This window comes from Acinonyx jubatus, chromosome B1 (genome assembly GCF_027475565.1).
Source record: "Acinonyx jubatus isolate Ajub_Pintada_27869175 chromosome B1, VMU_Ajub_asm_v1.0, whole genome shotgun sequence".
NCBI lineage: Eukaryota > Metazoa > Chordata > Mammalia > Carnivora > Felidae > Acinonyx > Acinonyx jubatus.
In genome coordinates, this window is record NC_069382.1 from 30,578,473 (window position 1) to 30,606,231 (window position 27,759).

A 27,759-nucleotide genomic window follows, 5' to 3' on the forward strand; every position below is an offset into this window, starting at 1 on the left:
CCTCTTTGGACAGGGCTGGATAGAAAACAGAGAAAGGAAGAGACCTGTCCTCGAAGGATGGGCCTGGGGGGCCCCGAGCACACACCCTCTTCATTCAGTGTCTTCAGAACCAATATACCAGTTACAAGATAATTGTAGGAAGAAAGCAGCCAGGCCACCCACTCTCCCCTCCCCCCCCCCATCAATTCTTGGCACCTGCTTTGCGGTGGACGAACGTGTACTTTGCATCCCACTTTCCTGCAAGCTCTTCGACTGAGCTTTGGATGCAAAGGCAACGCACCCTCGTCTCTTCCACGCCTCCTTGCAGCTTGCGGGTTTTCCAGGGTGAACCAACTACATGGGCAAGACAGCCCATGGGGCACCACACCCACCTCTAGGGTCCTCCCCAGATTCCGACTCCCCAACTTGCGTTTGCCACTTCATTCCGGAGGATCTCGTGCCCTCCCTAGGGCGGAGTCTAGCCAACTAAACTGGTAGTGTTACCGAAGTAAGGCCAAAGACGCCCCTGAAGGCCTCCGGAAGGGAAGGCTGCTGGAGGGCGGGGCCGAGCAGCTGCCTCCTTGAACATCTCAACACAGACACACCCCTGAAACAACCACATTTTGCTTTATTAGGCGTTCCATGGTAATATAACACAGAGTTCTTAAGGAATAATAAACACGAGACTTTTTTTTTTAACCATAATTATTTTGCCATTAAGACAGTGGTTACAAAAAAAAAAAAAAAAAAAAAAGGTACTCTCCTGGCTACACACATTATCGGCTTCAGCACTGAAAGTTCCTCCACTCATGGGTCACAATCACAATTTCAAGGATTAAAAACCATCTATGTATTAAGTCCTACACTGTTTTAGAGCATCAAGTCACTGCAGTTATTCAGTTCGGAGACACTGTCCATTTATTTTCGCATTTACATATGACATTCATTTAACAGACACACAAAGCAAGCCAACAGATAAACATGCTTCCACAGCCTGCAGACATCTTCAGGTTTTAAGCGGCTTCGAGAAAACAATCAAAATAACCAAAATCGCCATGACCTGGTACAGGAAGAACAGGAAGACCCAAGTGAATACTATAAGAGCTGCAAGTGTTTCTTAGAATGGAAACCAAAAAAAAAAAAAAAAAAAAAAAATCCGACTTGTTCAAATTTCCTCTAAGTGCAGGTGAGATTAAAAAAAAAAAAGCAAATATATTAAGTTAACCAATTATTCTTTCAAAGTGCAGTTTCCTTTTAAAATAACAAATAAACAACGACGACGACGAGAAACTATACCCCCCCAGCAGAACCCCCCAAGGCAAAACGTGTGGGGACACCCGCGTAATGAGGGAACGACCGACCTTTTTTGTGTTATGCTTTACAAAAGCAGATTTGGTTTGATCAAAGCCTGCAAACGTTGAGTGTCGCTTAAGAGAACCTGTAAACGCGATCGGGAAGGAAACGCAACACAAAACAGCAAAGACAGGGATGGGCACGAAGGCAGCTTGAAGGAAGGGTCGCTGAGAAAAGGCAGGGACGCGGACACGAGGTCACCTGCGCACGCTGCAGGGGCGGGGAGGGGCTTGTAAGGTTTTCTCCCCACAAGGGCTCTGACGGGGATGCTAGCCTCTCATTCAACAGATTCTTCCCCTTGCAAAGGAAGGTGCACTTGAAGTCAAATCTCCCCAGGATTATCCGAGTTTAGTAGGCTTCCCTGTACAGTAGCTCCCCCTTATCTGTGGGCTTGCTTTTCAAGGTGTCAGGAATTCGGGCTCAACCGAAGGCCAGAAGCAGGTGATCCTCCCTCTGATGTCCCGTCCAAAGCTCAGTAGCAGCCTGACGCTCCGTCACACTGCCTACGTCCTTCACGTCCCTTCATCTCCTCACATCATCACAAGAAGGGTGAGTACAGTGTAATAAGGTATTTTCCGAAACAGAGACCACAGTCACATAACTTTTATTAGAGTATAGTGTTACAATGATTCTATTATTAGTTATTGTTGTTAACCTCTTACTGTGCCTAATTTATAAATTAAACTTTCTCACAAGCATGTATGGGGGGGAAAAACAATATATATATAAAGCTCAGTACTATTCGCGATTTCAGGTATCCACTGGGGGTCTTGGAATGTATCCCCTGTGTAGAAGCGGGGGGACTACTGTATTGCATGGTATCTTCCAGAAGAACTGAACAGGAAAAAATAATATTTTTTGCCCCAGAGCGAGAAGCCCCAGTGTTCTCTGGAATCCCCAAAGATACTTCGCTGGGAACCAGCAGGTCCCAGGGTCAGACCCTCAGCAGCTCAACACGTCTGAGCCGGTGGCTGGCTTGGGGGTAATCTGCTCACTTGGGTCATGGGGCTTGATTTACAGATTTGGCCATGTCTTTCTTTCTTTAGCTAGTTAGCATGGCATGGAGGAAAAACTTACGTCCTAAAGCCTCATGTTTCTTCAACCTCTCATTACTGTTTGAGGTTCTATTCTGAGCCCCCAGGGGAGAATGTGGGGTAGCTCAGCCCTTCGCTGCACCTAGAAGCATCCCGAACTCAAACGCATATCCTGGCGGTGGCGGGTGGGTAGCACCAGTCGTTTATGGACTAGGACAGCATATTACTATGGCTGCAATGACAAAACCCTTCTAGGCAGGTTCTGATGACCACCGCAAAACAGTAGATCTGGTCATTTGAAAAGACGACGGGGGATGGAGAGAAAAACATGGTCTCAGAGACAAGGGCTGGAGGAAACATAAAGAAAGAGACGTAAAAATAGTCATGAGCAAAAAAGCTACAGAGGGGGAGCACGAGAGAGAGACAGAGAGGGAAAGAGAGCAGAAAAGACGCTAAGGAAGAAGAAAATCCTCAAAAAAATGTAATCTGCAGCAAAAGCTAGGCCAAAAAGAAAACCTGCCTTTTTCAACAGTTGACCCAGAAGACTATGGAATGCAATGTCGACATTTTGGAGCCTCTCAGGGGGGATATGCAGAGTTTGCCAACCACCCTGAAGAGCTCGATGGTTACATAATTGCATCATTAGGATGTCCAGTTCAAACCCCTTGTATTAATATTGAATTAGGCTCCCCAATTTAGTATTTAAAAAAAAAAAAGACAACAATGCTCTCCCCCCTCCCCCACCCACCCTCTCCCCCAGCCCCACAAAGAAAACTTTAAAAATTTAAAAAGAAAAAAAGGCAGCTCTGGGCAATTCACTTTATCTTCCCTCCCCCCCCCCCCCCAACGAAAAGGAAGATGAGAACAAGTACAACAGAGCTTGGAGATGAAAAACGCCCTCGTTGTGATTCGCTTTGTGTCACATGTCTGAGTGTTGGGTGCGGTTCCGTGTATGGGGTTGGTGGGCAGACTTGGGTGTGATATTCGTAGATGTACGGGGAAGTGGGTGAGCAAAATCAGTGACTCCGGGTGAGGGACGGAGTGCAGGGCCCGAGAGGGAGCCCCATGAACTGGCTGCCCCACAGTAACTATCACAGGCTCTTAAAAAAAAAAAAAAAAAAAAAAAAGGAAGGAAGAAGTCTCAGAATGTCCTCAGGTGTCCCATCCCCATCCCCAAGGAAGTTGCGGCCGGACCTCTAGCCCAGGCTGGTGATGTTGGCACGGCCACCAGGGGGAGCCACAATGCGCTGGGTGGTGCGGCGGGGAATGTTGTCGTCAATCTGAGCACCTGGAGAGGAGACAGGGACAAGGGGCCACGGTCAGGGTCAGAAACAGTCCCACCAACGGTTCCTGCTTCACGCCGGAACAGCACAGCCCAGGAGAAAAAGGGCCCGGCCCGTACTCGCAGTAAACTACATATAAAAGAACACTGTTGCAGCTGTTGATTGACTGAGACTACATCCTGCCCCTAATCTCATTAGACAAATTAAGCGTGGCTTTTCTGAAGGTTTTGAGAGCCTTCTCCCTGGCTTTTTATTCCCCTAACTCTGTATGTACCTCTGCTGTAATGTGCTTCCTGAGATGGGAATGGCCTGGTGAGATAAAATAGAAACATCATTGGGGCACCTGGGTGGCTCAGTCGGTTGAGCATCCAACTTCGGCTCAGGTCATGATCTCGTGGTCTGTGGGTTCGAGCCCCGTGTCGGGCTCTGTGCTGACAGCTCAGAGCCTGGAGCCTGCTTCGGATTCTGTGTCTCCCTCTCTCTCTGTCCCTCCCCTGCTTGTGCTCTGTCTCTCTCTCTCAAAAATAAATAAATGTAAAAAAAAAAAAAAAAAAAAAAGTTATTATGCCCGTTTCCCTTTCTGAGAAAACCAGTAAGGTTGGTTATTTTTTAAACTTTTGAAAACTGGTAAACCATTTAATGGCATACACAGTGACTCTCTGAAAACCAGCACTACCCGACAAGAAAAAAAAAATCTACCGAATTAACTGTTTCTTTAGCATGCCATAGCATAGAGATCTGAATACTTATCTGGGCCTCAGGGAGCTTGAAAGGTGGAAGGTTTCTAGCCATGGGCCAAATGGAGGGGCTGGAAGTTTCAAGTAGGAAACTTCCTGAACATCTGGACCTCTTCCTCTCACCTTCCCTGACATCATTCGCTTTCCCCGAACAACTAACGACTGTTATATTAACGACTATGTATATTAACTCATTTAATCCCCAGCCCCATGAGGCAGCTACAACTCTTACGCCCATTCTCCAGATGAGGGGCCCGAGGCACGGCTGCATCTGGCTACAAAGTGAAGCGATTCAAACTCCAGAATGGTACCAGCTGAACTACGAGAATACACTGTACACGTGGGGGCGAAGGGAGTTCCAAAATACCACAACACCGTCTGTCGGGATGGACACGAGACTCTGGAGAAATGTCCTCTTAAGACACTGGGTTGTATGTACTCGGAGTGTATGCATCAGGACACAGGTGACAGAAACTCACGTGAAGATTCTGAAACGCATCTGGCCATTTCATGTAAGTTACACCTCCGGGGATATTAGTGTTTCTCACCCACATCATTCTGGATTCTAGACTCGCTTGCTCCACTAACGTGGCCCTGCAGAACAGGGCCCCGACACGCCATAACCGTACCAGACAAGCTGAATCCAGACTGGTGCAGGTTCCGGACAGGAGGGGCCTGCTGCTTGGCAGGAGACGTCTTGGCCGAGGAGGCTGGGGTGACTGTCTTGGGCGTCACGGACACCTCGCACACGGGTCCGTCGTACAGGCCGCGGGGAACCCCTCTCAGTTCTGCCAGCTGCAAAACACAAGGGCCCGTTAACTCGGGCCACATTCACAGAGGACATCTCCCCCGCACCTCTCCTAAGAGGGAAGGAACAGCAGTCAGGACGGGCCTGTGAGATGTGCGGACGGAGGGCTCCCCTGACGGGCACATATGGCAGGGACAGAGGTCAGCGAGGAGCCAGCACCCACGGCTCCAGGCCAAAGCTCCCCCAAGGGGGACCGTGCATAGCTGGTTACTCCACAAAAACCGACTAACGCTTCTTACCATTTTTTCCCCAGGAACTTTAACTCACACCCAAGGCAGAACCCCTAAGCATGTTGTAAAGAGGATGTGCTCTCTTAGTTAAGATCTGGCCCCCAACTTCCTTTTCAATCTCACCCTCCCTTGAATTCCCTCGCAGCTCCATCCATTCCCTGCCTCACCGTCCCCAAGCACCGGCACTGTACGATGCCCTGAATATACTGTACATTTTCCATGCTCGTGACATTCCAATTCCCTTGTCTCCCTTCTTTGACTTGTCAAACTCCTACTTAACCTTCCAAACCCAACTCAAAATGCCCTCTCCCCATGACACTTTCCCCCATGACTCCACAGCAGTGGCTGCCTCCTCTGAACCTCACTACTCATCACAGCACATACCACATCATACTTGATTCTGGCTGGCTTAGACATTCCTGACTCATCCGCTGGTATTCCGAACTCCAGAAATAAAAACATCATGCTTCCCTTTATCCCTGAACCATCCCCTCCCCCGCACCCATCTTGATATTCTAACTCGAAGTGTAAGCACTTTTGGAATCGAACTTAACCCGTAATAAAAACAATTCGTTAAGATCAGAGCTACTCACTCTGCTCCTCGCCTTGATACGCTTGTAAACAAAATCAGGGAAGGGCTTCCGGGGGATGTAGCGCCCAGAGCCTTCGGTGACATGAAGGGTGCCATCCTCCAGGACGATCTTCCCCTGGCTGATGACCACCAGTGGAGAGCCACGGCACTCCATGCCTTCAAAGATGTTGTACTCAAGAGACTAGGGAGAGAGAGCGCATAAACTTTAGCAGATTGCCTGTGGTCCTGGTGAGGTTCAACCAGTCTGGGGGCGCCCCCTACTCCGTATCACACAGATGAAACAAAGGCCCAGAGATGAAGTCCTGTCCCAACTGGCCACCCCAGCAGGCACTCAACCTGTCTTGATTTCCCTGTCTAGAATATGGAATAATCTTTCCCAACTTCTCAAAACTTTGGGGGAAAAAACAGCTGGAACAGAAAAACTGTATGGAAAAGCGTGAAGGTTTGCAAATGCTACACAAATGTAAAGAAAATGATTCCTTGCATTAGCAGCGGCTCTGTCCTCACGGACTCAAGCCCCAATCAGGTTAAAACCCAAAGGCTTTCTCTGACCAAGTTGCAAATTTCATTTTGAGATGAGCATCCATGAGCCGGCTTTCCCGGTTTTCCAATCTGTCAGGGATGTGGTTACACTGCGGTCCCTGAACAAAAAGACTGTGGCAACTCGGGCCATGCCTTCAATAACGTTTGAAGTCTAGCTAACTTCTAGCTAACTTGCAGCGATCCTTCTAGCTTCAAGTTTTGCAGTGACCTCTCCATGTGTCCTCCTGGAAAATACGCAGGAACTTGATGTGCATGTGAGTTTGTTCTTGCAGAAAAAGGCAACGGAAAAGGGGAGGCACAACTCGTACGTGTCACAGTCCCATCCCGTGGCTTCGGCTCACCCATTGCTACTTATCCACAGTGCCCCCCGCTTCTTCCTGCCTGCCCCGTGCATCAGTACAAATGGCCGTGGCTGGAGAATCAACAGGCAGCTCTCACCTCAAAAGGCAGCCCGGCCTTCTAGAGAAGTCGGACCAGATTATCAGCACTAAAGGAGTCAGTCTGTGAACAGACAGCGGTCACAGGACACTGCAGTTCAGAACATTTCTGTTTGGCACAGTGGCTAGGCAGTGCGGGGAAGCGCCCGGCTGGCCTAACAGCTCCCGTTCAGTGTCCAAATGCAGGGGTGTTGACTGAAAACTGCAAGGAAGGGGGCGCCTGGGTGGCTCGGTGGCTTAAGTGTCCCACTCTTGGTTTTGGCTCAGGTCATGATCTCACATTTCATGGATTCGAGCCCCAGGTCCGACTCTGTGCTGACAGCGTGGAGCCTGCTTGGGATTCTCTCTCTGCCTCTCTCTCTGCCTCTCTCTCTCTCTCTCAAAATCAATAAATACTTATTTAAAAATATATATATTAAAAAAAAAAAACAAAACCCTGCAACGAAGGGCTGTCAGCACTGCTCTGAGACTCCCGTGGAAAGAATCCCATGGAAGCTACCCAAGAAATAAGGCAGAGGCACCTGGGGGATGGGGAGGGGGCTCCACACATGCATTCCGGGACCAAAGTGTGCGCCCCAAGCCTAAGACTGCCTTCCATCCCTGAAATCAGTATCAGCAACAGAGCTGTGCAACCTGTCGGCCTCGATGGAACTGGGCTCTTCCAGCAGGATCCTTGCTTTCCCCCCTAGCCTGGGGGATCGCCCCACTGGGGCCATTTTACATTCAGCGCTCAGCCTGACATTTTCCTAGACCACGCCGGCGACAGGAACTCGGACCACCAGCTTGCTGGAGTACCAGGCTTCAGCTCATCTTCTCAGCAGACACTTTTGCCTGCCAAAGTTGAGGCACACCAGATTCTCTGCTCCCCCCTTTCTCCATGGCGGATCCAGCTCTCGCCCAAACTAGGCGATGCACAGGCCAGCCCTCGGTAGCACAGTGTATCTGCAGAGGGGCCCCGTGTTACACGCCTCGTCTTGGCGTGTTTTCTCTCACAGCGGTACGTAAACTCAGGGAATCCCTCCAAATCGGAGGCATCTTAGACTGGGTGCAGTCCGGGCCCTGTGTGTGAGAACTCTGAGCAGCGTCGCTTGAATCCTGCCTCAGAACTCGTTTCTTCATCTGCCTCTCTCCCAGGGCTTTCGTGATGGTGACCGCACACAAGGAACCTATGTGCGTAGATCATGTTCTCAGAATCCTATCGTCTCTGAACTGACCTCTGACGGGGTGTGCGTCACCATCTGAGGGCATTAAGCCCTACCTCTTCCGGGTCACTCCGCAGCTAAGTGTCTACACTCTAACAAGCTCCTCTTCTGCCTTACCGAAAGACTGGGGACAGCTCTGGACACGGGGCCATCCATCCGCCCTGGGTTCAGATCCCAGTTCTGCCACATACCAGCTGTGTGACTCTGGACAAGCCCCTTACACTCCTGAGATTCAGCTCCTCGTCGACCAGGGACAAAACCTGCCTTGCAGCACTGGCACCAAGATTCAGTGAAATAAAATGAACAAAAGCATCTAGCACGTTACTTGGCACAGACCAGGCATTTAGGAAATGTTCACTCCTCCACGGCCTGTTTTTTTTGTTTGTTTGTTTTTTTTTGTCCTTTCCCAATAAGACGGCAAGCTCTTCAGTTTCAAAGCCATCATGAGACGCATACACTGAGTTTAACTGCCTGTAAATGACTGATCACAAATGCCTAGAAGGGCTTTCGGCCATCTCTCATTTTCGCAAGACAGGAAGAACCAGCCCCATGACTCTAAGTGACTTAAAATGAACAGCCCAATGGTTCAGATCACAGCTTAGGGGATACAGAAACTACCCTCTGTCAAACCACGAGGCAGGGAGGCTTCGCTGTTCACCAGGTAGAGACATTTTTAACCCACATCCACCCTGGCTCCCTAAAATAACTCATCTGGCTGGATGCCTGAAAAATCCAAGCAGAGGCTTAGCAACAGGGCTCTCAATGATAGTTAGCTAAATGCTCCAAATTAAAGCTAATTAGCCCAGTGGTATGAAACACTGTATTACATAGGGAAAGCCTCTCATTTGTATTTTCCTGGATGATTAAGGCTGCACAGATGTGCTCAGTATGGGCCCTGAATCAGGTGAGGACAGAAAAGAGGCGCTTTTCTTAAGTAGGGTTGCCTGGAGGTAAAGGCAGGCCAGTGCTGTTGCTCTGGAAAAGCGAATGTGTGAATGGCAGAAATCTGTCTTCTCGATTTTTCACATCCCCTCTTCTGCCAGGTGAAGGGCTCCAAGTGCAAACTCCCTAACTAGGTCATCTGCAGCTTAAATAATGAGTCCAGTTCACCCTCTATCACCTCTGCAGAAGGGACTGTCAAGGAGGAGAAGCATTTCCTCCATCGAAGCCTGACCAAGAGGCTGTACATGCAGTCTGGTAGGGAAGAACCCTGGACAATTTTGGCTTCTAATTCTGGCTCTACCACAAAATAGCTATGTAACGTCAGACTGGTCACTTACGCTCTCAAACCCTCCATTTACTTATCTTCCCAATTGGGGTAATGGTGCCACCCCTACATTGAGAAGGCCGGATGAAAAGTAAATGGGACTGTGACGTTCATGAATAAGAATAGCTAGGTTCACTGGGCAGGACCCCAGGAGCTCTGTCTGCAGAGGCCATTCTGGACCCCCAAGATGTTGTGATCTAAGTTACAAGTAGGTGTGGCTATAAGGCTATGCTGGAAAGCTAAGCCAGCCAATGGGGAAGGAGGAAAAAAGTCAACTCTACACATTGAGAACTGAGCAACCTTCCCAAAAGACATCCACCATCCAGGCACCTACAGGTGTCCACAGAAGCTAGAGGTGAGCCCCGCAGCCCAAGTACCTCTGTCCAAACAGGAGAGGCTTGGGATACAGCAAAAGGCCCAGAGCTGTCCTAGAGAGACCCCTGAAGCCCACCCCGGATCTGCCACGGCACCTGGGGGAGGTGTCAGTATTTACTGGCCCAGGCTATGTGGGGTGGACCGTCTAGAATCAGATTCCCTATATGCCCAGCTTTCATTTTGATTTTTATGTAGAATATCCTTGTCATTCATTAAGATTTCTTAATGAATTCCTAAGACTTTCTGACATAAAACACTCATGTCCTATGCCCATTTCTTTTCCCTTTGTGTATTTTCTTTCGATATTTAATACACACACACACACACACACACACACACACACACACACACGGTTTTTTCTATGAAGAACCGAAGGTACCTCACAGCTCTAATGCCACTGATCTCGCAAAACCACAGGACAGTCAGAGACTTTGTCTAAACCCCTTCAGGTCCACTGAGGAGCCTGCGACATGACATGAAGTCCCTTACCTAATGTCTAATTAATAACACAGGGCATCCTCAAGCTCTGCGGTGTAGACCAAGAAGCAAGAGATACCCTAAACTACAGATCCTAAAATCATGATCAGAATACTGCTGGAGATAGTTCTTCTATTTGGGAAGAAGTCAAAGTGAATGAATTCCTTTAGGACAAGAGCACCTGTCACTTAGGTTTCTGTCCAACAACACTGAAAAGCAGTGGCTTAAAGGAATCAAACTGTGCATCTCAGGGTGGACATCTGAACATCTGACGTAGGTCCCTCATGGTAAGCACTGCCACGAGAGGTATTGCATCCAACCACTGCACCCATGGGATGGTGCCTGACTTCCAGAAGCTTCTGATGTCCTGGCATGACTTTAGAGGCTTTGGAGGTCTACAGACAAAGACCTCCATCTATAAAGAGTCCATGGGACTGCAAAATGGTGATAAGAGTAACAGTCTTACTGATCTCACCAAAGATAAGGAGATGGCTATTCTCAACAAATTGCAAGTTATACTATACTCCAGGAAATGTGTAATATATCTTGCGGTTCATTCCTATCACATCAAGTTCTTTCCGGGGACTCTCCCTCCCTCAGTCTCTTTCTGTGACTACAATTCATTCAGATTGGGTCCATGCAGTATAACAGGACTTACACTGTTGTGGGTCTTGGCAGAGATGGTTTTAACGCTGTCGGGGTCCCAGATGACCAGGTCAGCATCGGATCCCACAGCAATGCGGCCTTTCCGGGGGTACAGGTTGAAGACTTTGGCTGCATTGGTGCTGGTCACGGCCACAAACTGGTTCTCGTCCATCTTCCCCGTGACCTGAGAAGCACAGCACATACACGCACACACACCAAATGCAGGTTACAGAGTTGAAAGGAGCAATGTGACTTCGCAGAAAAAAAAAAAAAAAGGAACACGCTTTGGATATACACCACAACTTAGACGAGCATAAAGGGCATTGTGCTGAAAGAACCAACCTCAAAAGGCCACAAGCCATATGATTTTATTTGTATCCCATTCTGAAAATAAAAAAGTTACAGAGATGGAAGACAGACGAGGGACGAGGTGAAGATTCCTCCAGGGGCCAGGGTGGCTATCACAGGGCAACACATAGGGGGTGTTTGTGGTGATGGGGGAAGTCTGGGTCTTGGTTTTGGGTGGTGGTTACATGAACCTACATATGACAACATGACAGAACCACACACACACACACACACACACACACACACACACACACACTATGTCGCTGTCAAGTGTGGGCTTTGATAAGGTGCCATAATCACTTGTTGGTAAAAATGGAGGAAGAGCACACAGGACCCATCTCTCTGTTCTGTCTTTGTTAACTGCCTCTGAATCTATAATTATTTGATAGTGAAAAGGTAAAAAAAAAAAATTCTAAAGGGGCTACAATGCCTCTTCAGGAAGGATCACTTCGGGGAGCCTGGGTGGCTCAGTCAGTTAAGCGTCCAACTCTTGATCGATCTCAGCTCAGGTCATAATCCCACAGCTCGTGAGTTCGAGCCCCACGTCAGGCTCTGTGCCGACAGTGTGGAGTCTACTTGGGATTCTCAATCTCTCTCTCTCTCAAAATAAACAAACATTTAAAAAAAAAAAAAAAGGAAACAACATTTGGCCTCAATGACTGTCCTTTTCAAAACTACAAGTCCAGGCTCAGGCTTGCGGTCTAGCCAACCCAGAGGTCCCAGCGCCCGGTCGGGGCACTGCACCCGTGTCATGCTGTAGGTGCTGATCAGTTTCCTCACGCCCTGCCCTGCAGTTTCTCATCCCTACCCCTTAAGTTTCTCTTCCCTTTCAACGCAGATCCGAGGAAATGACTGCCTGTCTCTGAGTTAGGGAAGCCACTCTAAAGCTAGGAGAAAAACGAGCCAAGGAAATGAGCAGGTATTAAGAGAGAGGAAAATACAAATGGCCAAGAAGCACATGAAAAAAAACTTCACTTTAATCAGTCACTGAAGAGATTAAATGTAAAACAAATTCACCCCTGAGATGGGCAAAGTTCTATTTTTTGATGACAATACCAGTTGGGACCTGGTAGAAGAAAATGGCACACACAGCTGGCAGCATACAAGTTGGTGTAATCTTTGTGGAAAGAACTTTGACGACACAGCAAAAGCCTTAAAGATATACACACCCTTTGGCCCAGGAAATAGCACTTCTAGAAATTTCTCCTACAAGCACCATTAAAGATCTATCTAAGAAGGTGTTTACAAGATGTTCATCCCAGTAAAAAAAAAAAAAAAAAAAAAAAAAAAAAATCAAAAACAGCATACGGGCACCTGGTGACTCAGTCAGTTAAGCGTCCGACTCTTGATTTCGGCTCAGGTCATGATCTCACGGTTCGGGCGACTGAGCCGTGCATCAGTCTTTGTGCTGACAGTATGGAGCCTGTTTGGGATTCTCTCTCTCCCTCTCTGCCCCTCCCCTGCTCTCTCTCTCTCTCAAAAATGGATAAACTTATATAAATGTTCAAAGAATTACAAATGAATTACTGTCCAGCATTAAGATGGAATCTTTTGCTACTAATGACCAAGTTTTTCTAAGTATATTTAAGGATGCGAGGACATTTTCATAACATACTGTTTTAAAACAAGCCACAAAACAGTATATATGATGCCCGTGTTACCTACACTCTCACACACATACATATCGGATACACACGGGTACTCTTGCACTGGCAGAAACTGGAAAGACATTTGCCAAAATCTTAATTGCAGTTATCTGAAAGGGATTTTTACTTATTTCCTTATTCTTTTTGGAATAAGGATATATGGTGTCCATACTTGAAACAAATCATTAAGAAACAGAAAAACCTGTTCTGTTGTTGTGCTTTCAAACACTGAAAATGAAAAAGCCCAAAGACCCCTGAGAGGTCGGTGTATGTTCAAAGCAGGCCTGCCGGAAGCCTGGAGTGGGCAGAAATGCTAACCCTAGAGAGCCCTAATAGACAGTTTTAAGGAAATTATGTCCATTTCCCAGAGTAGAAGACTGACTGAGACGGTCACCGGGTTGCTAAGGAAGTTTTTTCCTGACTGATCAAAAAGTCCTATTTTATTATTATTTCTTTTTTTAATTTTTTTAATGTTTGTTTATTTTTGAGAGAGAGAGAGGGAGACCGAATCCGAAGCAGGCTCCAGGTTCTGAGCTGTCAGCACAGAGCCCGATGTGGGGCTCAAACTTGTGAACTGCGAGATCATGACCTGAGCTGAAATTGGTTGCTCCACTGACTGAGCCACCCAGGCGCCCCAAAGTCAAATTTTAAAGAGTCTCTGGGTTTTCTTTTTCAGTTTCCACTGATTCACAGATGATAACGGTAAGAAATACATATGTATTATTTAGGAGGAAAGGGCCACAAGGAGTGGTCTTGGATTCCCAAACCTAAAAACTCCTGTCACACCAGCACCAGCTTCTAGAATTTTCTCAACTGCCATGTCAAGGCTTCCAGGAGACCCAGGACCCTCAGAGGAGGCGGCCGGGGGAAGCGGACACTAATCCACGAGGGAGGCTCCCGCTCCTTACCACAGCCTTATCCCAGATGACGGACATCCGCTCCTCAGTGCCATTGGTGCCTTCGGGGATCAGGGTGAAGTTGTCCTTCCCCACAGCCTTCTGGGCAGTGTTGAATGTGCAGTGGGCACTGCCAGTGACCTGAAGATCTCCGCTGGAAGGAAAACACACGGCTGGCTTGTAACGAATCTCATACCCCAAAACATTCTTGGACATGTTTTTCTCATTTGTGGGGCCACTGACGGATTTCGAAAGAGCCTGTCCTCCCCTCAGGAGATAGGAGATTCGGGAAGAAGTGACACGGTAGCAAAGCTTCACACTACATCTCTTTTGTGAGGTGTCTCAGCTTCTGGCCACGCCGCACCACAGTGGGACCCTTTTGATCCCTCGTTCATTCCCTCCGGTCGGCTTTCAAGACGGCCCAGGATTTTATCTAGAATTTCCTGGCAGGACAACATCAGAGCGATAATCCCCTGTTCCTGCTTAGCCATCTGAATCTGGAGAACAGAGGTCCCTCTGTTTGCAAGCCTGCTTTTGCCCGCCATGCTGGACCCTGACAGGTCAGCCTGGTCCAAGGAGAGGCTGAGAAGGGGGAGTGTGAACATGTCACCAAGACTCACCAGGACAGCAAGGAGTTCAGGAAGTCCGGAGTGGTCGGGTCAGGGCTCAGGGGTGGGGAGGTGACAAAAGCGGCGGCCTTGGCCCAGTTCTTGCTCCAGTAGTGGGAGCCATCAGTCCCCAAGCTGGCGGTGATGGGCTCACCATACACCACGGTTCCTGTCCAACAGGAAAACAAAGCTCAGTAGGATACAACAAGGGAAGGAAACCACCCTACGGGGAACCACCAACGCCTGGCAGCAGGCCAATGACTCGCCATCCCTTGTTCACCCTCTCGAAGGCAAAGACCTGGATGGCCCAATACGTCCACCTGCCAAAGTCACCAATCTAACGTGCACTCCCTATGATTCTACCCCTGGGCCCCGCTCTTCTACCTCAACACACTCTCTTACCTCCTACACTGCCGATTCCCATGTCTCATAACAGTCCCCAGCTCAGACTGCGTCCAAGCACCCGGTCCCGAGGGCTGTCTACACTCTTACTTTGGGGTGACCCACGGCACCTCAAACTTGATCTCACAGCTCATCAAATACTTTCTCCGCTTCCCAACATTGCCCAACCCTCTTTGCACGGTCCAGCTCTGGCTCCTGGACTGAGAGAGGAAGCCAGACATGGTATCAGTGGGCCTGAGGCGTTTGAGAACATGTATTCAGCCTTCCAGATGGGTCTAAGAGACAGCCTGGATCCCTGAGTCATTGCCTGAAGGCAGCTGTCCTTGAGAGCCACCAGATGCAGCACCAACTCGGTGAGACTGAGAAACAAAGGACTCTGCACAGTGATGCTACTCAGACGTCAGTGTATCCGGAAGCTTGGTCCAACTTCATACATTGTCCAAGAATGTCGATTCCCTGATGCTCACTCAAATCACGTCCTCTTCTCTGTCCATTCAGGTGCAAGCCACAAAGTCGGGAGTCATCAACCCACTGAATGCCCGAGCTTCAACACTGTAAATACACCCTTCCCTTTCCACCTCGCGTTCCTTCCCTTCCATCAGGCCTTCTTCCTTTCTCCCTGGCTCACTCCAACGGAGCCTCCCGATCAGAGTCGTACTTTTGCTTTTCCCAATGTTCCCAGGTTTACTTTCGCTTTCCCATTGTTCTTCCCTGCCTCTCCGCTCATTCTCCAGGACCCTTCCAGAGTGATCTTCCCTACGCATAATCTTCCCAAGCCATCCTCTTCCATAAACCCCGAAGGAGCCCTTCTGCTTTCGAGAACGAGACAAACTCCTCCCAGAAGCATCTAAGGCCCCTCATTATCCAGCTTCATGTTAAAGCTCGTCGCTTCCTCGACGTCATCTACGACACACCTGGTCCTCCCTTCCAATAATCATCCAGTTTTGAATTTTTTGATTCTCCGCTTGCAGAATTCCTGAAGAAAAGGAGTCAGTCTGCACACAGGAGCCACTCGATAAATGTGTGTCAAACTGATGAAAGCGTGAAATGCTTTCTTAGTTGAAGGCATCAGGGCTGGGATTTCACCTCAGGATTTCACCTTAGGGCCACCAGGAATGTGCCTCTCCTTGCCTCCTTCCATCATAGGAGGGCTAACCCCACCCCCCACAGCAGTCAGCCAAGGATTCCCTCGTCTCTAAGGCCAAACACTTCCCAGTCAGGAATGCGCCTCCTTGCCTCTCCCCAGCCTCTTCCAAGGACTTATCTCTTGACGACATACCATAACACCTTCTCTGCTGCCCTAGAGCCGCCTCCTCCGGGCTCAGGAATTTCACAAAGGAGCCACTCTCCAGCCAGGCAGTGTTCGAGGCCACTGGCAGGCAGCTCATTTGAGGAAATCAAGTTAACCATGCCCAAGCGGGAGAAACCAATCCAGGGCTCCAGAACCCGGGGGAAGCCTCACACAGCAGGAAGCCCCCAGGCAGAAAAGGGCCAATGCTCAGAATCACCTGGAAGGGCTCCTGAGTTCCCGACTCACGCAAAGCCGGCGGGGCGGCTGCACAAACTGCCCCCGCTCATCCCGAAGTGGAAAAACACTGCACAACGAGCAGGCCTTCACTGCTGCCAGGGCCACTTATGAAATACAAGCGGCTGAGCAGACCAGCGCTGGGCCCTGGGCTCTCACAGGACCTGAGGCTCCTGGCTTTTGGTTTGCACATCAGTCCCACCCCCCACCCCCACAACTGCCTGAGCGGGATTACGGCTCTTCTGACCCAGCCAGGAGGGGAGGGCTCAGCAAGTCATTAGGAAAACAAAGCATCTGTAACCCTAAAGGTTACCAGCTTGGGTCATGAGTAGGTTCCAGAGAGCAGAAGTGCTCAGAGAAAAAGCCTGCTTAGACCGTCTTTGAAAATCACTGGTGAAGCGCGGACGTTTTCCTGATTCTCTCGTGAGTTGCTATGGCTCACCCTCTCCCTGGACCTGCTCTTCTGTCCTCCCTTTGGAAGCTTTAGCACGAGGAGGAGCTGGTTCCTGGAACACCTCCTGGATCCCACCAAGTGTGAGTGCCCTTGACTGTGACCTTCATCCCACTCTACGAAACTCAGACTGGGGTGGGTCCCGTTCTCTCTGTGCCTGGGAACATGCACCTCCCTGCAAAGGAATGAACCCAGCCTGCAGCCTCTGAAAAACCCGGAACTGGAGCGGCACTTCAAGGCCACTGCGACCCGAACCTGTGTCTTACGCCAAGGCTGAGCCAGGACTCCTTGGCCAGCGCCAGGCTAAGATGGGGATGAGGGAGAAGGAGGGAGGCGTCCTGTAGCCCATCTCAGCTTTGTCCTGTTCAAATTTCAAGGGAATCAGAGGTCCTTGCTGGCTTTCCATTGATTTTTCTTTAGCCCCCAAAGGCAGGGCAGGGGTTAAACCAGCCTGTAGAAGGCCTCCTTCTCCAGGGAGAGGCAGGTCCACAGGTGGGGGGCTCTGCCATTCAGGACTGATGGCCCCCCAGTACCTCCCCAGGGTACCACTCCCATTTTATAAACACTGTTCCCGAGGGAGCCATGGATGAGCTTCTGGTCCTCCATCAGGCCACAGACACCACTAAACTGTGTGCCAGAAATAATAACCAATGATAATAATAAGCCACGAAATAGGCTTAAAGGGCCTTTCCACACTCCTCTAAATATACCGCTGACCCTCTCTTGGCGGCAGTTAGACCTTCATGACTTTCTTCTCCAGGGAGAGTCTGAACTGCAGGATGTGACCCCGAGCCAGCCTTCGGCAGGCTCTCTAGGATGGCAAGGAACTGCAAGGCCTTGGGGGTGGTGTTTATTCACAACGAGCCTGGGGCCTGAGTGCATTCATGAAGAATAAATGCAAGGCTGGGGTTTAGAAATGTTTGACAGCTCCTGGCTCTGACAGTTAAGTCATTTCCCATTAACTAGAAGCAAGAGGACAAATCCAGAGCAGAAACCATGGAAAACCATGTCGATGTATTTCAAAACACAGCCACAAAAGCACATTATAAAACCAACTGGGACAGTGACTCACTCTCACTCTCTCTCTCTCTCTCTCTCTCCTCTCAGAGAACCTAAGCCAGAACTCAACAGCCTAGGGCTCGTCCATGGATAACCCTGTCAGATTTTGGTACCAAGGGTGGTTTCAGAGGAACAGAATCAAAAGTTTTCTGAATTGATTCTGGGGTTTCTAGAATTGCCTCTCTAATCTGATTTGATTTAAAGGCACTAATGCCTCTGTTAAAATAGACGCACAAAATATCACCACTGCATACGCCTTATACTTATCATAAGAGGCTAAGTCTGGGTTGACCACAGATTTGATTCCTTAGAATACTGTTGGCAAACTGAGTAGAACACGATTGCCTGGTGGGTCCAAATAAAGTGGAGAAAGAAAAAGTTGAGGCCAGGGATTCAAACTCCCAGCCCGAGTGCTATATAAATGACCTGAGAGTTTCTAGGTCTGCCCTGAAAGAGACCTTCTCTCTAGGAGTCTTTTTTTTTTTTAATTTTGAATGTTTATTTTTGAGGGGGGGGGAGGGGCAGAGAGAGAGAGAGGGAGACACAGAATCCGAAGCAGGATCCAGGCTCCGAGCTGTCAGCACAGAGCCTGATGCGGGGCTCGAACCCACGAACTGTGAGATCATGACCTGAGCCGAAGTCAGACGCTCAACCGACTGAGCCACCCAGGCGGCCGGCAGGAGTCTTAAGAGTTTAGCCGGCTGGAAACCAAACCCACGGAGTCATCCTGCTGTATTATAACACACACTGAATTCCCAACCTACCAAGGGCATTGACTGGGAAGGAATTCTGCCTCGAAACAGCCTTCAGACCCAGGCTGCAATATCCACTCTTCCCGGAGTCTCATCTCTTCCCTGCCCCTCCCCACCCTGCAGACTTCAGCCTTAACAGCAACCACATTCGCAAGAGCCAATTCCTTAAGATCAATCTCTTTTTTTTTTTTCTTTCTCTCTCTCTCTCCCTCCCTCTTCCTCCCCACCCCTCTCCCTCCCTCTCTCTTGTAAATATATACAACAATCTTCTGTTTCTCTAAAGGGCCCTAACAGAGATTTTAGTGAGGTTTTATGACATTCACAAGCCAACCCATATGCCCCTCTTTGGGTTCAAGGTGCTGAGGTGGCACATTAGCTTAATACTAAGGCGTCAATCCCCAAGTTGGGGTGGTCCTCGCAGGCTCGATGAACCCAAGTTTTTCATGATGCTGGAGTCACTCCTATTGACCCACAGGGCATAGGAAGTATTGGCTCAAGTGTGGGTTCCCAGGGTTTAACATCCCTCGGCGGTCGGTCACCAAATGTTCTAAACATTTCCGCATCTGGGTTACGGGGGTGGGGTGAGGACGATGGAGAAGGAGGTCTATCAGAGGAGGCTACCAGGCATGACCTGCATGCTACCATTCACACACAGAAGGTACCAACAACCACACTAGAGTTCCCTCGTGGACAAAGTGCAGTCTGAGGGAGCCCATTCTAGAGAAATCCCCACACTAGACCCTCAGCGGGGAGACAGGTGGCCAGGAGTCTGGAACTACGGGCTGGATGATCTGGGGCAAGATATTTACTTTCTGCATTTTAATTTCTCTTCCACGAAATGAGCCCTATTAAATCAATCAATGTCTAAGTGCTTTTGAAGAGTAAAAATTGTCCAAAACAGTCTTTTCTTGGCCGTGTCTTCATTTCCTTATCTGCGGAATGGGACTGATGATACACGGCCCTGCTGAGTGGCACAGAACGGAGGGGACAGCGCGCGAAAATTTGGCTCTCTGGGAAGACTGCGTGCGGTCGTGCTAGGTCAAGTGCGCGTGGAAAACAGTCTCATTTATATTCATCTCACTTTATCACTTACCCTGTATGCCTTGTCTTAGATTTAGGACCAGCAAGTTTCTAGGTGGGGAAGTATGTGGACATTAATAAAAAGACATAAAATCATGATCTTTCAACAGCTCTCATTTGTAGAGCAATGGTGGGTCCCTCATGCAGCCTGACCAGTGAGACAAGGAGGGGTGCACATCCATAAATACTTGCCCCTTTCCTTCCTCTGAGCTTGAACCATACTTGGCTTGCCCCTCTTTTATAACATTGACCATTTTCCATTGTGACTTTTTGTCCATGCGTCCCACCCCTACGAGTGAAGAAGCTGGGGGCTGGGACCATCCAGCACCACGGCCTGAAATATCACATAATAAAAGTTTGCTGAAGGGGCGCCCGGGTGGCTCAGTCAGTTAAGCGTCCAACTTTGGCTCAGTTCATGATCTCATGGATTCTGAGTTCTAGCCCCACATTCGGCTCACTGCTATCAGCACAGAGCCCGCTTTGGATCCTCTGCCCCCCCCCCCCCGCCCCTTGCCCCTACCCCACTCACATTCTCTCTCTTTCTTTCAAAAATAAATAAATATTAAAAAAAAAAAAAAGTTTAGGGGCACCTGGGTGGCTCAGTCGGTTAAGTGTCCGACTTCCGCTCAGGTCACGATCTCGTGGTTCACGAGTTTGAGCCCCGCACCAGGCTCAGAGCCGGGAGCCTGCTTCAGATTCTGTGTCTCCCCCTCTCTCTGCCCCTCCCTCACTTGCACTCTGTCTCTCTCTCTCTCAAAAATAAATAAACAACAACAACAACAAAATTTTGCTGAGTGAAGAACCTCTCCATCTTACAGATGAAGAAATGGGGCGGCAAAAAGTTGACAGGGCCTCACACCTGCCACCAGGGACCACGAGGACCCACCTGAGATAGAAAAGACTCCTTAGCAGAGAACCCCTATCTAAGGTTGGCAGGCATCTTCAAACCGGCCCTTCAGTCCTCAGTCATGAGAACAGCGGGTACAATCATTACGTGTCTGTACGCACGTTATCTCAGTCAGGCACCATCTCCACTTACAAGACGGGTCGCTACTGCAGATGGAAACTGAGACCCAGCGACGGTAAGGGAGCTGCCCGGCATCACAGGCTGGCGCACAGCAAGCTGGGATTTGATCCAGGACGGGACACTGATCCCAGAGCGCAAAGACGTAACACAACCGTATCCTGTTTTCCTTCTTGGTTGTTTGGGAATCCTTGCTTCTGTATTATGCACAACGCTCCTTGGTGTCAAGCTCTAGTTTCCAGCAGGTTCAGTAAGAACCCCAACAGATACCAGCATTTCTCATACAAAAATAATCTTCAAAGCATAAAGGGTAATTCAGATATTCACATGGATGTTCAGGCCCAAAGTTAGGCACCTGACAGTCAAGGCCCGATTCCACCGCCCGTTAGCCGTGAGCTCCGGTTTACTCAGCTGCAAAGTAAAACCAAGTGCAAAAAAATTCCTGCCCGGGCGGCCTCCCAGAGTTGTTATGAAGTTCCAACAAGATGGAAAGAGCCTTAAGAGCCCACAAGCAAGCGAGAAGCTCACATTCTTGCTCATTAGCACCCAAATGCACCAGAAATTCCTTTCTGGCAGCTCAGGCCCATCTCAAGCAAAGGGTTTCAGAGACCAAAGGGTGACAGTCTGAATGCAAAAGCCCACCCCGGGAACCATGATGCAGGCACAGTTGGACTGACACATGGAAAGTTCTAGAACAAAGAGACTGAGGCAGTCCCTTCTTGGTGCTCACTGCCCAATACACACACAGGGTCAAAGTCCTAAAGACGACAAAGGGACATCATCGGGCACCGAGTCACAGGTTACTGGAGCAGGACTGGACTCTACAGTAACACACATCAGTGCCACGTCTTGAAATGAAGAAACTGAGGCACAGGAAGTTCTCGAGACGCTTCAGAAGTGCCAGCAGGGCTGGCTCACAGGCCAGCACTGTGCGCCCCAGAGCAAGGCTAGCACCACCTGTCTGGGCCAGGGTCTGGGGAGAGACGGACTCCTCCCCCTCCAGCAGGGACAAGCAAAAGTCTGAATCAGAAAGCAAGTCCTCAGTTTTTACATGCTGTTAAATGGAATGCTTAATTACATTAAAATGTTAAAATGTTTGCTTAACTCCTTGTTTGTTATGATCATCTGGGTCCAGGATGGTTACTAAAATAAATAAAAGAAGCTGCTGCCTAATTTCCTCCCACTTTCCAGACACTGTGCCAACCGTCCCCAGGCTCCATGCAAGGAACGGTTCTGTGATTAATGTTGGGTGTTGAGATGGATGCAAACATGTGCCTGGGTGACAAAGGGCCCAGGTGAGGGAGGGTTACTGACACGAATCATCCAGTGTCTCCTGGAAAAACAACTCAAAGCGGATTCGGAGTGCATGACGTTATTTAGGGGAATGTTTATTTCAAAAAAGCAATTCCGGCAGCCGCCAGCAGAGGGCAGGTTTCCAAAAAGCTAGGAACCCAGCGACCCTGTGCTGAGCAGCCTAAGGACAGAGGCCCGGGGAGAGCTCCAAGGAACCGGGGCAGAAACTGCTGGGTCCATCTGGAAGTCATCATCTCTGGGGACAGGCTGACTCACCGGTCATTGAGCAATTTGTTCTAGGTCTTGTACCAAGTCACCCACCAGTGAAAAACTCCGACGGTGCTCCCTATGCCTGTGGATCACATCCCACAGAGAACTACAAACAGAAGCACAGAGGTCCAACGGTTCCCTTAAGATACAGAAAGAGATAAAGGGATAGAAAGAGACAGAGAGAGAGACACCAGGAGAAAGCTAGACAGAAATTAAGGGAGAAAAGATCAGGCCAGGATGCACCCTCACCAAGTCAGCTACCCACGATCCTGTCCCTGGAGCCACACTCCAAAGCACAGGACACGTGATGTGACTGCGCAAACTCAGTCGACAGCAGATTACAAGATTCCGCTGCATTCATAATGTATAAGGTGCTCCACGAACAGCCTTTGGAAGCAGCAGTAGAAGCCGTACTTAGTAAATTAGTTTCCAAGAACCTTCTCAATGGACTCCCTAGTACTAACAGAGCACCAGCCTCAGCCCAGGACCTATCAATACAATTTGTAAGGAGTGCCTCAAGCACCCGGAGAACCGGACACGAGGAGGCTCGGGGCAAGATCCCCTGCCCTAAGCCCCCACAAGACTCTCTTACTTACCCCCACAGAAATCACTACCAGCCACGGAGCGGGGACTCATTTTGCAATAGAACGTTCCCCAGAAGAGTTCTGTGGCAGATGGAGCCTGACACCATCTGTGTATGTGCCTAGTTTATTTAGACTGCATCAAATTAAGTCCAACTTCGCTATAGAAGCAGGGGCAGGAGGGAAACGCGCCTGCCCCACCCACTCTTTGCAGCGCACGGCTTTAAATAGATACTGACAAGGCGGCAGCGGTGGAACAGAGAGAGAAACCGGAGCTCCCTGCCTTGCTCAGCTGTAATTAGGTTAATGCTGGAACGCGATAAAAGCAGCCCACTTGGCATGAAGGTCTGGAAACGGAGCCCTCCTCCCTTCCTGACCTGCCCGCGGTCACACAGCCTTGGAGGTAACGCTCACCCTTTTTCCGGGCCTGGGCGATGACTTCGGCCGCGCTCTTGCTCATCACCTTGGTGACGTACAGAGGGCAGTTGGTCTGGTTGGCGATGGTAATCGAGCGATTCACGGCTTCGGCCTCGACCTGCAGAAGAGCACGTGAACGTAAGAACTGTGCCCACTCTGTGCCCACTCCACGGGCCGTCTTTACCCTCAACCCACCGAGAGAGGCCGAGGGGAACAAGAGGCCACGGTGTCCTCTGGGTTCTACCCTGAGTGGCACCCCAGGAGGGGGAGGTGACTCTCCCAGTGTCACTCAACACTGTTGGGTGGAAACGACGGGGGCGTTTCCTTCCTAGACCCTTTGAGTGGCTTGAAGAGTGCCCAGCCGACCTACGACATCAGCGTCAGCCCAGAGCTGGTAAGAAACGCGGATCTTCAGGCCGTTCCCAGACCCTCTGGGGATGGGACCCAGAAATGTGGTTAGTCCTAACAGCACCGGGTGATTTTTATGCTTTGCGCACATGAGAAAACCACCAGGCAGGGAAACTGCTCCCAAGTCAGTACATTCGCTCCAGCTGTGTGGTCTTGAGTCGAGACAGTCAGTGGTGAGATTTTTGTGCTGGGCTTCTGTCCGACACCCACAGATGAACCCAAGGAACAGCGCGACCTCACAGGGCTCTGGGAACGGAGCAGGCTTGACTGGGAACGTCAAGCAACGGTCCTCAGCCCGTGGTAACACGTCCAAGGCCGCACACAGACTGGTACGGCCTTCTGCACGAGATGGGAGAGCTGCTCTAATAGACGAGTCTTTAAACCTGATGCTTCAATGAATAATATTTCAAAGACCCCGAGTGATTATTGCTAAATACCTGACCAGGTCAGACTACTGAGATCAAGGTATGCCTCCCAGACATAGTGTGTGTTTAGAATGGGCAACTGAAGGACCACGTGAAACTGTAGAACGATGGATCTCAAAAAGCCTCTTGCTCCCTCTCAGATCCTGGAAGAAAGCTGTGGCTTCAACTCCTTGAGACAGAGGGCTGGATCTGACTCCGAGTTTTGTATCCTCTGTGCCCCACCCCCAGTGTAGCTCCAGCGGGACTACATTAGTTCCCAACACAGGGCCTGGTACACAGCCGCTGCCCCGACATGTTTACTGAACAAATGGATTCCTTTATGTTAATGGTGAAAGTGAAGCCGTTCTGTAACGAGCTGCTATTTTTTGCAAGAAATAGCTGAGCTCCTAACTGAATTATCTTAGCTAACCAAGTTTCTACAGGAGCGTGGCCAAGAGCTAAGGTTCTATAATTGCATTAACTGGTAATCTAATTTAATAAATGACGACAACTTCATTCACGTTTGCCCTTTCGGGCATCAACCATGTGGAGAGAGAGGTCTCAAAATTCAAAGGCAAACCAAATGGCTCTTGAAAAAGCTCATTAATCGTCCAAATGTTTTTAATTCCTGGAATAGCTGAGCCATTGGCCCTCCCTCTCCTTGACTCCAGTTTCAACAGAAGTGCCTCTGGCCCGGGGAGGCACAGAGGAGGGATGGCCTGAATCTCTGCGGTCACCTCAGAAGTCTAGAATGTGAAGTGCAGAAAGGACGCTTCTAGAATCTTCATGGCTTCCCAGGAGTGCCAATGACTACTCAATTTATTGGCTGAACACAAATCCTTCTGAAAGTGAACAGAGGCACTATTAATGAGTGCATGGGGGCAGTGGGCATGGCCCGTGACTGTCCTGGGTGAACTGGAATGTGAAATTGGACTAATTAGGGAATAAATGGAGCAAAAGTGCCAGTTCTACTGGGGGCCTACCCCTGCAGGACAGGCTTCCCAGGGCCCACTGTGGATTGGCTCATCCACTGTGAGGTGAGCTCTGGTCCCACCCTTGCTCCCGCAGACGCCGGGGGATGGCCGACACCTAACTACAGGGCCACCTCATTGAAAGAGAAGGCCACTTAGACCCCATCTCTCTGTGTTCCGCTCGGAACCATGGAAGGATCCACGTTTACCCTGCTGTGTGTACCTGTGCAGGCCCCTTACATGCAGGGAACTGATTTAAATAATATTGACCTAAAATATTAGGAAAATAGTATTACAACTTAAAATTTTAAGAAAATTGTCTCATTATAGAGCTCTGAAGGATTTGGGGGGGGGTCACCGAGACTTAATGATTTTTAAGACTGGACACCCCAAAATCCAGAGAGGAAAGCCACTTATCTAGGGACATACAACAGTGTTGGCACTCACGGACCACAGTGTCGGTACACACAACAGAATCAGAATACACAACAGTGTCTGCACACAACACGCCCTCTGTGGCTCAGTCCCCCAACTGTCGGCCTGCCCCAGCGGCAGTTCCAGAAAGCCTAGCCAGAAAGCTCCCTTCTCTGGGGAAGCCTCTTGGTCACCATCACCCTCACCCGCGTGTCCCCAACTTCCTTCCCAGATGCCAGCCTTTCGGCCCGGAGCCCCGGTCACATTCTACCCTGCCTGGTTACTTTCCATCTCTCTCTTCCTCTCCAGCTCATCCATAGTCCCCTCCTCATTCATCTCGCGGTCCCAACAGGGCCCAGTCATCATACATGTTGGGCACCATTGATGGACAGGTGGTTTCTAGATTGCCGCATTCCCTACAGTTTCCCTCTCAGTCTTCTCAGCTGGAAAGGCGGGGGGGGGAGACCCTGCTGGCAATCTCACGTGGTGGGCTGGAGAGAAGAACAGAGAGCAGCAGGAATGTGATTTGTGCAGCTCAAACCACGTTGACCACCATGATGCGGCAACAGATCACGAAACCGAGAAGGAATTACACGTTTGCATGTTATTAACCACTGCTTCATACGTACAGGGCGGTATCTCCCTACCTACACGGTCAAGCTCAAGCTCCTTCAGAACGGTTCCCTGTTTTCTTCTCTTTGTCGCCCACAGAGGGTTTAACGCGACGGATCCCTGGTGCCAAACTGAAAAAGCACCACCAGGAGCTGAGGGAGAAGGGGCCAGCTCGTGCCGGTGGCTCACGGGGCTGTTATAATGGTGCACTTGCTCAGGGGAAGCCCCCAACACTGAGGCTGACCAAGAGCAGGTGCCTCTGAATCAGCTGGGAAGCAGATGACCTTGGAAAGCAGAGAGAAGAGAAAGCCCCCCAAACAGCGGTTCATGAGGCAAGAGGACCCACCCCCGAAGCCAAGAGCTCCTCGAATGGGAGCACTCCAGACCTGCCAGCCCCCAGGGAAGGCTCCATGCTCCACTGCAGGGGACTCTGAGATTCTCCACGTAACAGCTGCTGGAGAGAAGTCTCCGGCGACTAACCATGGAAAAACGGGTTTGATTCTTGTGGTCAAAATCGCAACCAGAACAGCTCTCCCGTGATACCTTTTGCCTGCTCAGTACACCCCAGGCTTGCTTCCTGTTTTCAAGTCTGCGGGGATGCAGGGATGCCGAGCAGAGAGGAGGAAGGAAAGCAAGCCCCCAGGAAGGCTCTTCCGAGTTCAGCAGGAGCAGGGCTCTCAGAAGTAGCCTCGTGTAACAAGGGAAGCGGCGCCTGCTTTTCTCATCTCAGTGTGCCGCACACTCTTGCCTACCTGCACAGCCACAGCAGGGCGGGAGCGGCCCCCAACCGCCCCAGGGGATGGAGGGGAGAACACAACTTTCCCGGTAAGCCCAGCCCCAGGTATCACCACCCGGTTACAGGGGTCCACGGGCTTTATGGTGAGCTTGGGCTCCCATGTGTGTGTGCGTGTGCGTGTGTGTGTGTGTGTTATAGGTACACACTTGTGTACAAAACCAACCTCAGGTCCTCTGGGCATCAGCCACTGAGACTGTCGCCCTCTCTCTCCTGTGAGCTCCTCCCAGAGTCACTGTCCACCAGCCCCAGAGGCAACATGCAGCTAACACAGGGGCCAAAAGATGTCACCTTCAACCTCCCTCCCCCGTGTGCTGGCCCCAGCTCATCCCTTCGGCTCTTTAGCATGCGTGGGAAGGCTGGATGGTCGTGGAAGGAGCTATACCCCATGGCCTGGAGAGGGACCAGACGATACTCAAGATGTAATAGGTTCCGTCCCTCCACTGAGGAGAGGAAAGTGTCCTCAGGGCCACAGATGGTGTTGAAGGTTGAAGCCGGTGCATGTGTGTCTGCGGCTCTGTCCCTGTGTGTCTGTCCCTAGGAGTCTCTGTGCGTCTATGGCGACGCCTCGGTCTGTGTGTCTGTCTCAGAGTCTGTGTCTCTGTCTCTGTCAGTCTGCGTGCGTTGTGTGTGTGCACATGCAGTAAAAATGCAGAACACAGAAGTGTCAATCCTCAGTGTGCGGGACATTCCCAGTGCCTCCCCCTTCTCTTTCTTCTGCCTGTTTCTTCTGCTTTCCATAGATGTTCACCTCCTCAGGCCGGCTCAGCACGTGTCCCTCGGGGCCCGTGATGCCCAGATCCAGGATCCTCTGCTGCTCCTGCAAGGTTTAAAGCAAGCCAG

At 50.0% G+C, this 27,759-nt stretch overlaps 1 protein-coding gene across 2 annotated transcripts in view; it reads right to left on the bottom strand.

The window, feature by feature from the left end:
- Window positions 1-587: 587 nt before the first annotated feature.
- DPYSL2 (dihydropyrimidinase like 2) overlaps window positions 588-27,759 on the bottom strand; it is a 131,588-nt gene continuing 104,416 nt past the window's right edge. For both annotated transcript variants that reach the window (XM_015062663.3, XM_015062662.3), the window contains exons 7-14: window positions 27,668-27,736; window positions 23,312-23,432; window positions 14,473-14,629; window positions 13,865-14,006; window positions 10,976-11,146; window positions 6,018-6,197; window positions 5,016-5,181; window positions 588-3,654 (exon numbers count right to left, since the gene is read on the bottom strand). In XM_015062663.3, the coding sequence (XP_014918149.2) occupies window positions 3,563-3,654; window positions 5,016-5,181; window positions 6,018-6,197; window positions 10,976-11,146; window positions 13,865-14,006; window positions 14,473-14,629; window positions 23,312-23,432; window positions 27,668-27,736 (1,098 nt within the window). In that variant the 3' untranslated portion in view covers window positions 588-3,562. The remainder of the gene's footprint in view (window positions 3,655-5,015; window positions 5,182-6,017; window positions 6,198-10,975; window positions 11,147-13,864; window positions 14,007-14,472; window positions 14,630-23,311; window positions 23,433-27,667; window positions 27,737-27,759) is intronic.